The sequence below is a fragment of the Oryzias latipes genome, chromosome 16 (assembly GCF_002234675.1).
Source record: "Oryzias latipes chromosome 16, ASM223467v1".
Lineage (NCBI taxonomy): Eukaryota > Metazoa > Chordata > Actinopteri > Beloniformes > Adrianichthyidae > Oryzias > Oryzias latipes.
The window spans coordinates 25878482-25890192 of NC_019874.2; the positions used below are offsets into that span (position 1 = coordinate 25878482).

The 11711-nt window shown below is 39.2% G+C and overlaps 1 protein-coding gene across 1 annotated transcript in view; it reads right to left on the reverse strand.

The window, feature by feature from the left end:
- Window positions 1-318: 318 nt before the first annotated feature.
- Window positions 319-11711, reverse strand: part of c16h8orf37 (chromosome 16 C8orf37 homolog) — a 44065-nt gene continuing 32672 nt past the window's right edge. The window contains exon 6 of the mRNA XM_023964171.1: window positions 319-898. Coding sequence (XP_023819939.1) covers window positions 739-898 — 160 coding nt within the window. The 3' untranslated portion in view covers window positions 319-738. The remainder of the gene's footprint in view (window positions 899-11711) is intronic.

Sequence of the window (11711 nt, forward strand, 5' to 3'; positions counted from 1 at the left end):
GTGTTTTATTTCTTAGTTGACCGGACTGGAAGGAACCATTCTGTCTGCAGGCCAAACTCCTATAAGGTAAATCCAAGAACTTTATAGGAAAGTGCCAATAGTTTTTAATTGAACTAAAATTACAAATTCTGTTACACTGTCAACCCTGAAAGTTTCCAATAAGGAGCAGAAGCTAAAAAGATGATATAAAACTTTTAATTTTTGACATTTCTTCACTTCCTCCATTTTTAAACTCAAATGCTCAAGTTTATGAGACATATAAAAAAATAAACGTCTGGAGTTCAGAAGCTTTAGAAATGTAAAGAAAAAATGTTTCATGTTCCTCATCAGATATATTTTATTCTAGTACAGGCAGGAGACAGATTTGTTTAAAGAGCAGGAGTAGAAAATCACAATGTGTCACAGTTGGGCAGCAGTCCAAAATATTCAGAAAGTTTGAAGTTCCAGATATTTGTGTCCAAATACCTCTTCCAAAAAGAGGAAGACGCAGGAAGAGATATTTTGAAATCAGCCATCAATGAATGGGTGTGAGATGCACAGATTCAGATTTTTTGTACAGTCTGGAAATGCTTCAAGAATCCTCCTCGACAGATAGATGGAAAACAATGTTTTTAGTCTTGCTGACAATAGAGGCCAAGGATAAGTTCTTCCTTTCACAACGACGTCTCAAGGATGGATGGATAAATGGATGGATGGATGGATGGATGGAGAGTTTAGAAAGTAGATTGAGGTGAGCAGTCAGTCCGGGTGTTTGCCACAGACCCATCGGAGCTGAGGCTGATCCCTGAGGTCAGCAGGCTCTGAAGCAGAGAACCAGCTGCACTGGCAGGCATACGCTCTCTGCCCTCTCTTCTTCTTCAGCTTCTTCCTGAGCTTCTGACAGTCCGGCATGTTGTTTCTGCAAACAGGATGACTACACTTATTATTGAGAACAAGTAGATGATTGCATGATTAGTGAGAAAACACACACATTTAAATACCCATGTCCTACAGTCCAATTATCAGGTCAACAGACATTTGATTCCCCTATTATTTGGTAGTTTTGCTTCAGCGGAGCAGCAGAGTTTGAGCTTTGGTGTTGGGGATGGCTGGGGCTTTGTGTGATGCTTCCACCTCCGTGACAACATGAAGGGAAGGCAAATCAGCCTGAGTGCTGCAGAGTGTCTCAGAGTGACTTGAACTCCAAGTAACAAAACCACCTGTGCACTTTTGGAGAAAATGTTCATGGGAAAGAATGGCGCCGGGTTTCATTAGTGGTCAGTGGGAACAGCTGACCTGCAGGCAGGTTGCTTTAAAAGCATGACATGCTCTCTGAGAAGCATTGGACAGCTGCTATCTCAATTCAACAACTTCCTTTTGACCTTTTTTCTTGAAATGCAGCAGTTTTGCTTTTCCTTTATTCAGCACCTTGATACACATGCTGCACCAGAAAGCTACAGCTTGTTCTTGCTCAGATTACAGATGTTCAGACACTTATGCTTCCATTTAATTTAGACAGCAGATCTGCTTTGTTCTGTTTTGGTCTGACTTGCATACAAAGACATCCAGCTGCTCCTCTGTTTCAGCATGAATTACTGCTGCTGAACATGAAATAAAATGCTAAATTAAATAGTTTGGGGCTGAAAATAAATCCAGTTCAAGGTATAACTTAACGTTTGCAAAAACAAAACAAAACCTTTTGCTTGAAATGTAGTTAGAAACTTGATTGCATCATAGTATTTCCAAATAAACCACATAATTTATTGTCCTTAAGTCTGAAGAATTCAGTAGTTTGGGCGTTTTTTTTAAAAGGTTATGTGATGTCACACATGTATGGAAATGAGAAAGTGATTTAGTGATTATCTTCCATTAAATGAATGCCTGTTGTGCATCTAAAGTAAAACATCTGGTGTGCTGAGAGTTTGTTTCATTAAAAAGTATGAATCTGCTCCAAAATATGACAGCGTTAAAGAGGAAACAGAAAACATGGATGGATACAACCTGCCAAAAAAAAGACTCCTTTAATCCTGAATAACTGATGCATCAAACAAACAAAGGCGCCTCTAGCAGGAAAGAGTTAAAAAAGCTCAAAGCTGATGAAATGGATCCCTGTAAAATCAGAAAAATAGATTTATTTTTGATTTTTTTTGCTGCAATTGTGCCCAATAAAACAAGACGTCTGTCATCTTTTTTTCCCTTAAAAAAGTGATATAACTATCATGTAATGTTGCAGCATTTATTTCTCTGATTGCTCAGAAAGAAAACTTGACAGCAACTTCAATGATTTACTATCAATGTATGTGAATGTGTTTAGAACAAATAAGAATTGAAAAATACAAATGTAACAAACTTCTTTAGAGCAAGATAACTTGAGATTTGTGTGAGTGAAACGGACAACTCTGACTAAAAACTGATGAAAATTTATGGAGAGGGGGGTCATCACATGGAACAAATAAAGCAATTCTAAAACGGTGACAAAAACAAAGTTGTGTTGTAAACAGAGCCTGAGATTAACAGGCAGATAGACGACCAAAAGGATGAGATTCTGGATACTAGTGACTGAAATGAGTTTCCTCTGCAGGGCGGCCCTTTAGAGATTGGGTGAGGAGCCCAGTCACCCGGGAGGAGGTTTTAGTGGAGCCGCTGCTCCTCCACATCAAGAAAGTCCAGAGGAGGTTTCTTTTGGATGCCTCCTACCCCCTTCCTGTGGAGGTCTTCATGGTTTAAACCACTGGGAGGAGGCCGAGGGAAGACCCAGAACTCACTAGAGGGACTATGTCTCTTGGCTGGCTTAGGACCCCCTTAGATTTCTCCTGTCAAATTGGAGAAGTTTCTATGAAGAGGGAGTTCTGGGCTTTGTCTGTTGCCCTTGAGACCCAACTCCGGAATAACTACAGTTATCGAAAAACACCAACATAAACATTCAGTACTCAACTCAGCATGACAAAGAGTTTATAAAATAAAGTGTCATTAAGTTTTTTTTTTTGATTGTATGTTTACCTTCCAAATACCGGCACGAAGCCCATTAAGATGAATATTGTCATGAATTTGTGCTATACAATTAAATTTGAATTGAAAAGAAAATCCAACGTGGCTGTCAGCGGTCATGTGAAAGGACAGAAGCAGAGCCTCAGCAGATCTATCCACAGACTGATGTGCATTGAGCTCAAAGTGCAGAAACAGGCTTTGGAAAAATGACTAGGCCAAGATTCATAAAAAACTGGAAAGATTTAATGTATTAAGAAATATTTTGTTTCATGTCTGGAAAATATATGATAGCATAATAAATGGAAATGAATTTTGGACATGAAAGAGTGAGATCAAAACCTCATTTTTAATTCATAAAAGTACAAATTCAGAACCATGCTTTCTATGTGTTTAATTGAAAAAGGATTATTATCTATAAGCTTAGATGAAAGGTATGATTTATGCTCCAGTGAAGAGATGTTTTTAATAAAAACTGCATTCAATTTATTCACATAGAATTGATGGGGCGTTTATTCTGACAAAACTAGACAAAAACTATTGTGTGTGTCCTAGATTAGAGTTTGTAATGAGTACAGCAATAGTAATGAATGTCAATTTTGACAAAATGACTGAGAAAATATATAGAAAAATTTCACTTGGCACTATCAATAATAATTCAATAATTTGAATAACCCTTTTGCTTGTTACTCAGTTATCTGTATGGTCTGATTTACAGAAATTTTATTGAGATTCTTTCAAAAATGTCAAATGTTTTCCCCCCTCGTGACAACTCTGGGAGCCTTTGGCTGATCCTCAGAAAAAAAAACGTTTGGAAGTTTAATACTGCCACCTTCTGGTCAGTGTATAAAAAACATGTAAATATCTGCTTGTGTTTGCTCCATTAGCGTTAAAGCTAACCAGCGTACGAGACGGCTTACATAGCGTTAGCTGTTGCCAAGTAACAAAAAGAAATGATTGTTCTGTTTTGTAGTGTTTAATGATTTAATTTATTTAGTTCCATGCAAAATTGTCTTGTCAACACAAGTCCTGTATCATCCCAACCCAACCACAAAAACAATTATTTTTGTACAACACCTTATTTTGGGTATATGAATTTCAACCTTTGTGTTTCTTCCCAACCTTCTGTATAAAACCTATGTGCACCTGCTGAGCTCAGGGTGTCTGTGCAGATTGGGATATATGTGTGGAAAAAGACATGGTTGTGGACAGGACTCGAACCAGCACCTAAAGACCCCAATGACGTTCAACTGCCTAGCATTAACCCCTCAGCCACCAGATTTGATGACATCACAGGCCAGGAGTGGCCCATTTGAAACAGTGAATACATTGTTTTTCTTTAAATATGAATGTAAATATAGATTTGTGTGTGTGTGTGTGTGTGTGTGTGATAAATAAATAAATAAATAAATAAATAAAATGAAGAAAAAAAGCAAGCCCCTGGCCGTAAAAAGGTGTAATTGTGGAAAAGAGGAAAAAAGAGAAAGTTAGAAGAAAAAACGAAAAATTAGCTGGTTGCCCGCCGGTTTTGATACTATTAATACCTACCGTTCTTCTTTCCGGCCCTCGACCTATGCCACTAGGCCACGACAACCAGCTTTCCATATGGCTAAAAAAAAGTATATTTGAATTTGAAAAATTCTATGTTATGTGTGTACCTGCTGAGCTCAGAGTGTCTGTGCAGATTGGGACATGTGTGTGGAAAAAGCAGTGGTTGTGGACAGGACTTGAACCAGCACCCAAATACCCCAATGATGTTACACTGCCTGACATTAACCCCTCAGCCACCAGGTTCGATGACATCACAGGCCAGAAATGGGCCATTTGAAACAGTGAATACATTGTTTTTCTTTAAATATGAATGTAAATATAGATTTGTGTGTGTGGGTGTGTGTGTATATGTGTGTGTTAAATAAATAAATAAATAAAAAGAAGAAAAAAAGCAAGCCCCCGGCCGGAAAAAAGGGTCATTGTGGAAAAGAGGAAACAATAGAAAGTTTGAAGAAAAAATGAAAAATGAACTGGTTGCCGGCTGGATTTGATACTATTACCTGAATTACCCTCATGTGTTTCCAGCCCTTGACCTATCCTGCTAGGCCATAACAACCAGGTTAACATTATACAAAAAAAAAGTATATTTGAATTTGAAATGTTCTATGTCTGTCTTGGGTGAAGTCTCACAAAATACAAATATAAATGCCAGTGTGTGTGTGTGTGTGTGTGTTTCAGGAAACACAAGCAACACTGAAATGGCTGAGGGTTTTAAAGTACGAGCATAAGGCTTTGAAATGTAGATAGTTGCAATGCAGTTAGGTTCCACTTGGCCTTTAAGTCTCTCTCCCTTCCTCACTCCATCTTTTTCTACGACCCACAAGTACACATTAGGCACAGGGGCTCATAGGGCGCCCCCTGCTGGTGGAAGAACATGTATGACTTTGGAGTGCGCCTTATAGTCGTGAAAATACTTTTGAGTTTTTCTAAAAAAAAAAGAGAGAAAATGAAGAGAAAAAGCAAGCCCACGGCCGTAAAAAGGTGTAATTGTGGAAGAGAGGAAAAAACAGAAAGTTAGAAGAAAAAACGAAAAATTAGCTGGTTGCCCGCCGGTTCTGATTCTATTAATACCTACCGTTCTTCTTTCCGGCCCTCGACCTATGCCACTAGGCCACGACAACCAGCTTTCCATATGGCTTAAAAAAAAGTATATTTGAATTTGAAAAATTCTATGTTATGTGTGCACCTGCTGAGCTCAGAGTGCCTGTGCAGATTAGAACATGTGTGTGGAAAAAGCAGTGGTTGTGGACAGGACTTGAACCAGCACCTAAAGACCCCAATGACGTTCAACTGCCTAGCATTAACCCCTCAGCCACCAGATTCGATGACATCACAGGCCAGAAGAGGGCCATTTGAAACAGTGAATACATTGTTTTTCTTTAAATATGAATGTAAATATAGATTTGTGTGTGTGTATGTGTGTGTGTGTATGTGTGTGTTAAATAAATAAATAAATAAAAAGAAGAAAAAAAGCAAGCCCCCGGCCGGAAAAAAGGGTCATTGTGGAAAAGAGGAAACAATAGAAAGTTTGAAGAAAAAATGAAAAATGAACTGGTTGCCGGCTGGATTCGATACTATTACCTGATTTACCCTCATGTGTTTCCAGCCCTCGACCTATCCTGCTAGGCCATAACAACCAGGTTAACATTATACAAAAAAAAGTATATTTGAATTTGAAATGTTCTATGTCTGTCTTGGGTGAAGTCTCACAAAATACAAATATAAATGCCAGTGTGTGTGTGTGTGTGTGTTTCAGGAAACACAAGCAACACTGAAATGGCTGAGGGTTTTAAAGTACGAGCATAAGGCTTTGAAATGTAGATAGTTGCAATGCAGTTAGGTTCCACTTGGCCTTTAAGTCTCTCTCCCTTCCTCACTCCATCTTTTTCTACGACCCACAAGTACACATTAGGCGCAGGGGCTCATAGGGCGCCCCCTGCTGGTGGAAGAACATGTATGACTTTGGCGTGCGCCTTATAGTCGTGAAAATACTTTTGAGTTTTTCTAAAAAAAAAGAGAGAAAATGAAGAGAAAAAGCAAGCCCACGGCCGTAAAAAGGTGTAATTGTGGAAGAGAGGAAAAAACAGAAAGTTAGAAGAAAAAACGAAAAATTAGCTGGTTGCCCGCCGGTTTTGATACTATTAATACCTACCGTTCTTCTTTCCGGCCCTCGACCTATGCCACTAGGCCACGACAACCAGCTTTCCATATGGCTAAAAAAAAGTATATTTGAATTTGAAAAATTCTATGTTATGTGTGTACCTGCTGAGCTCAGAGTGCCTGTGCAGATTAGAACATGTGTGTGGAAAAAGCAGTGGTTGTGGACAGGACTTGAACCAGCACCTAAAGACCCCAATGACGTTCAACTGCCTAGCATTAACCCCTCAGCCACCAGATTCGATGACATCACAGGCCAGAAGTGGGCCATTTGAAACAGTGAATACATTGTTTTTCTTTAAATATGAATGTAAATATAGATTTGTGTGTGTGGGTGTGTGTGTGTATGTGTGTGTTAAATAAATAAATAAATAAAAAGAAGAAAAAAAGCAAGCCCCCGGCCGGAAAAAAGGGTCATTGTGGAAAAGAGGAAACAATAGAAAGTTTGAAGAAAAAATGAAAAATGAACTGGTTGCCGGCTGGATTCGATACTATTACCTGAATTACCCTCATGTGTTTCCAGCCCTTGACCTATCCTGTTAGGCCATAACAACCAGGTTAACATTATACAAAAGAAAGTATATTTGAATTTGAAATGTTCTATGTCTGTCTTGGGTGAAGTCTCACAAAATACAAATATAAATGCCAGTGTGTGTGTGTGTGTGTGTTTCAGGAAACACAAGCAACACTGAAATGGCTGAGGGTTTTAAAGTACGAGCATAAGGCTTTGAAATGTAGATAGTTGCAATGCAGTTAGGTTCCACTTGGCCTTTAAGTCTCTCTCCCTTCCTCACTCCATCTTTTTCTACGACCCACAAGTACACATTAGGCGCAGGGGCTCATAGGGCGCCCCCTGCTGGTGGAAGAACATGTATGACTTTGGAGTGCGCCTTATAGTCGTGAAAATACTTTTGAGTTTTTCTAAAAAAAAAGAGAGAAAATTAAGAGAAAAAGCAAGCCCACGGCCGTAAAAAGGTGTAATTGTGGAAGAGAGGAAAAAAGAGAAAGTTAGAAGAAAAAACGAAAAATTAGCTGGTTGCCCGCCGGTTTTGATACTATTAATACCTACCGTTCTTCTTTCCGGCCCTCGACCTATGCAACTAGGCCACGACAACCAGCTTTCCATATGGCTAAAAAAAGTATATTTGAATTTGAAAAATTCTATGTTATGTGTGTACCTGCTGAGCTCAGAGTGCCTGTGCAGATTAGAACATGTGTGTGGAAAAAGCAGTGGTTGTGGACAGGACTTGAACCAGCACCTAAAGACCCCAATGACGTTCAACTGCCTAGCATTAACCCCTCAGCCACCAGATTCGATGACATCACAGGCCAGAAGTGGGCCATTTGAAACAGTGAATACATTGTTTTTCTTTAAATATGAATGTAAATATAGATTTGTGTGTGTGGGTGTGTGTGTGTATGTGTGTGTTAAATAAATAAATAAATAAAAAGAAGAAAAAAAGCAAGCCCCCGGCCGGAAAAAAGGGTCATTGTGGAAAAGAGGAAACAATAGAAAGTTTGAAGAAAAAATGAAAAATGAACTGGTTGCCGGCTGGATTCGATACTATTACCTGAATTACCCTCATGTGTTTCCAGCCCTTGACCTATCCTGTTAGGCCATAACAACCAGGTTAACATTATACAAAAAAAAGTATATTTGAATTTAAAATGTTCTATGTCTGTCTTGGGTGAAGTCTCACAAAATACAAATATAAATGCCAGTGTGTGTGTGTGTGTGTGTGTTTCAGGAAACACAAGCAACACTGAAATGGCTGAGGGTTTTAAAGTACGAGCATAAGGCTTTGAAATGTAGATAGTTGCAATGCAGTTAGGTTCCACTTGGCCTTTAAGTCTCTCTCCCTTCCTCACTCCATCTTTTTCTACGACCCACAAGTACACATTAGGCGCAGGGGCTCATAGGGCGCCCCCTGCTGGTGGAAGAACATGTATGACTTTGGAGTGCGCCTTATAGTCGTGAAAATACTTTTGAGTTTTTCTAAAAAAAAAGAGAGAAAATGAAGAGAAAAAGCAAGCCCACGGCCGTAAAAAAGTGTAATTGTGAAAAAGAGGAAAAAACAGAAAGTTAGAAGAAAAAACGAAAAATTAGCTGGTTGCCCGCTGGTTTTGATACTATTAATACCTACCGTTCTTCTTTCCGGCCCTCGACCTATGCCACTAGGCCACGACAACCAGCTTTCCATATGGCTAAAAAAAAGTATATTTGAATTTGAAAAATTCTATGTTATGTGTGTACCTGCTGAGCTCAGAGTGCCTGTGCAGATTAGAACATGTGTGTGGAAAAAGCAGTGGTTGTGGACAGGACTTGAACCAGCACCTAAAGACCCCAATGACGTTCAACTGCCTAGCATTAACCCCTCAGCCACCAGATTCGATGACATCACAGGCCAGAAGTGGGCCATTTGAAACAGTGAATACATTGTTTTTCTTTAAATATGAATGTAAATATAGATTTGTGTGTGTGGGTGTGTGTGTGTATGTGTGTGTTAAATAAATAGATAAATAAAAAGAAGAAAAAAAGCAAGCCCCCGGCCGGAAAAAAGGGTCATTGTGGAAAAGAGGAAACAATAGAAAGTTTGAAGAAAAAATGAAAAATGAACTGGTTGCCGGCTGGATTCGATACTATTACCTGAATTACCCTCATGTGTTTCCAGCCCTTGACCTATCCTGTTAGGCCATAACAACCAGGTTAACATTATACAAAAAAAAGTATATTTGAATTTGAAATGTTCTATGTCTGTCTTGGGTGAAGTCTCACAAAATACAAATATAAATGCCAGTGTGTGTGTGTGTGTGTGTTTCAGGAAACACAAGCAACACTGAAATGGCTGAGGGTTTTAAAGTACGAGCATAAGGCTTTGAAATGTAGATAGTTGCAATGCAGTTAGGTTCCACTTGGCCTTTAAGTCTCTCTCCCTTCCTCACTCCATCTTTTTCTACGACCCACAAGTACACATTAGGCGCAGGGGCTCATAGGGCGCCCCCTGCTGGTGGAAGAACATGTATGACTTTGGAGTGCGCCTTATAGTCGTGAAAATACTTTTGAGTTTTTCTAAAAAAAAAGAGAGAAAATTAAGAGAAAAAGCAAGCCCACGGCCGTAAAAAGGTGTAATTGTGGAAGAGAGGAAAAAAGAGAAAGTTAGAAGAAAAAACGAAAAATTAGCTGGTTGCCCGCCGGTTTTGATACTATTAATACCTACCGTTCTTCTTTCCGGCCCTCGACCTATGCAACTAGGCCACGACAACCAGCTTTCCATATGGCTAAAAAAAAGTATATTTGAATTTGAAAAATTCTATGTTATGTGTGTACCTGCTGAGCTCAGAGTGCCTGTGCAGATTAGAACATGTGTGTGGAAAAAGCAGTGGTTGTGGACAGGACTTGAACCAGCACCTAAAGACCCCAATGACGTTCAACTGCCTAGCATTAACCCCTCAGCCACCAGATTCGATGACATCACAGGCCAGAAGTGGGCCATTTGAAACAGTGAATACATTGTTTTTCTTTAAATATGAATGTAAATATAGATTTGTGTGTGTGGGTGTGTGTGTGTATGTGTGTGTTAAATAAATAAATAAATAAAAAGAAGAAAAAAAGCAAGCCCCCGGCCGGAAAAAAGGGTCATTGTGGAAAAGAGGAAACAATAGAAAGTTTGAAGAAAAAATGAAAAATGAACTGGTTGCCGGCTGGATTCGATACTATTACCTGAATTACCCTCATGTGTTTCCAGCCCTTGACCTATCCTGTTAGGCCATAACAACCAGGTTAACATTATACAAAAAAAAGTATATTTGAATTTAAAATGTTCTATGTCTGTCTTGGGTGAAGTCTCACAAAATACAAATATAAATGCCAGTGTGTGTGTGTGTGTGTGTGTTTCAGGAAACACAAGCAACACTGAAATGGCTGAGGGTTATAAAGTACGAGCATAAGGCTTTGAAATGTAGATAGTTGCAATGCAGTTAGGTTCCACTTGGCCTTTAAGTCTCTCTCCCTTCCTCACTCCATCTTTTTCTACGACCCACAAGTACACATTAGGCGCAGGGGCTCATAGGGCGCCCCCTGCTGGTGGAAGAACATGTATGACTTTGGAGTGTGCCTTATAGTCGTGAAAATACTTTTGAGTTTTTCTAAAAAAAAAGAGAGAAAATGAAGAGAAAAAGCAAGCCCACGGCCGTAAAAAGGTGTAATTGTGGATGAGAGGAAAAAACAGAAAGTTAGAAGAAAAAACGAAAAATTAGCTGGTTGCCCGCCGGTTCTGATACTATTAATACCTACCGTTCTTCTTTCCGGCCCTCGACCTATGCCACTAGGCCACGACAACCAGCTTTCCATATGGCTAAAAAAAAGTATATTTGAATTTGAAAAATTCTATGTTATGTGTGCACCTGCTGAGCTCAGAGTGCCTGTGCAGATTAGAACATGTGTGTGGAAAAAGCAGTGGTTGTGGACAGGACTTGAACCAGCACCTAAAGACCCCAATGACGTTCAACTGCCTAGCATTAACCCCTCAGCCACCAGATTCGATGACATCACAGGCCAGAAGTGGGCCATTTGAAACAGTGAATACATTGTTTTTCTTTAAATATGAATGTAAATATAGATTTGTGTGTGTGTATGTGTGTGTGTATATGTGTTAAATAAATAAATAAAATGAAGAAAAAAAGCAAGCCCCCAGCCGGAAAAAAGTGTCATTCTGGAAAAGAGGAAACAAGAGACAGTTTGAAGAAAAAAATGAAAAATTAACTGGTTGCCGGCTGGATTCGATACTATTACCTGAATTACCCTCATGTGTTTCTCAGCCCTTGACCTATCCTGTTAGGCCATAACAACCAGGTCAACATTACACAAAAAAAAGTATATTTGAATTTGAAATGTTCTATGTCTGTTTTGGGTGACTTCTCACAAAATACAAATATAAATGCCAGTGTGTGTGTGTGTGTGTGTGTGTTTCAGGAAACACAAGCAACACTGAAATGGCTGAGGGTTATAAAGTACGAGCATAAGGCTTTAAAAATGTAGA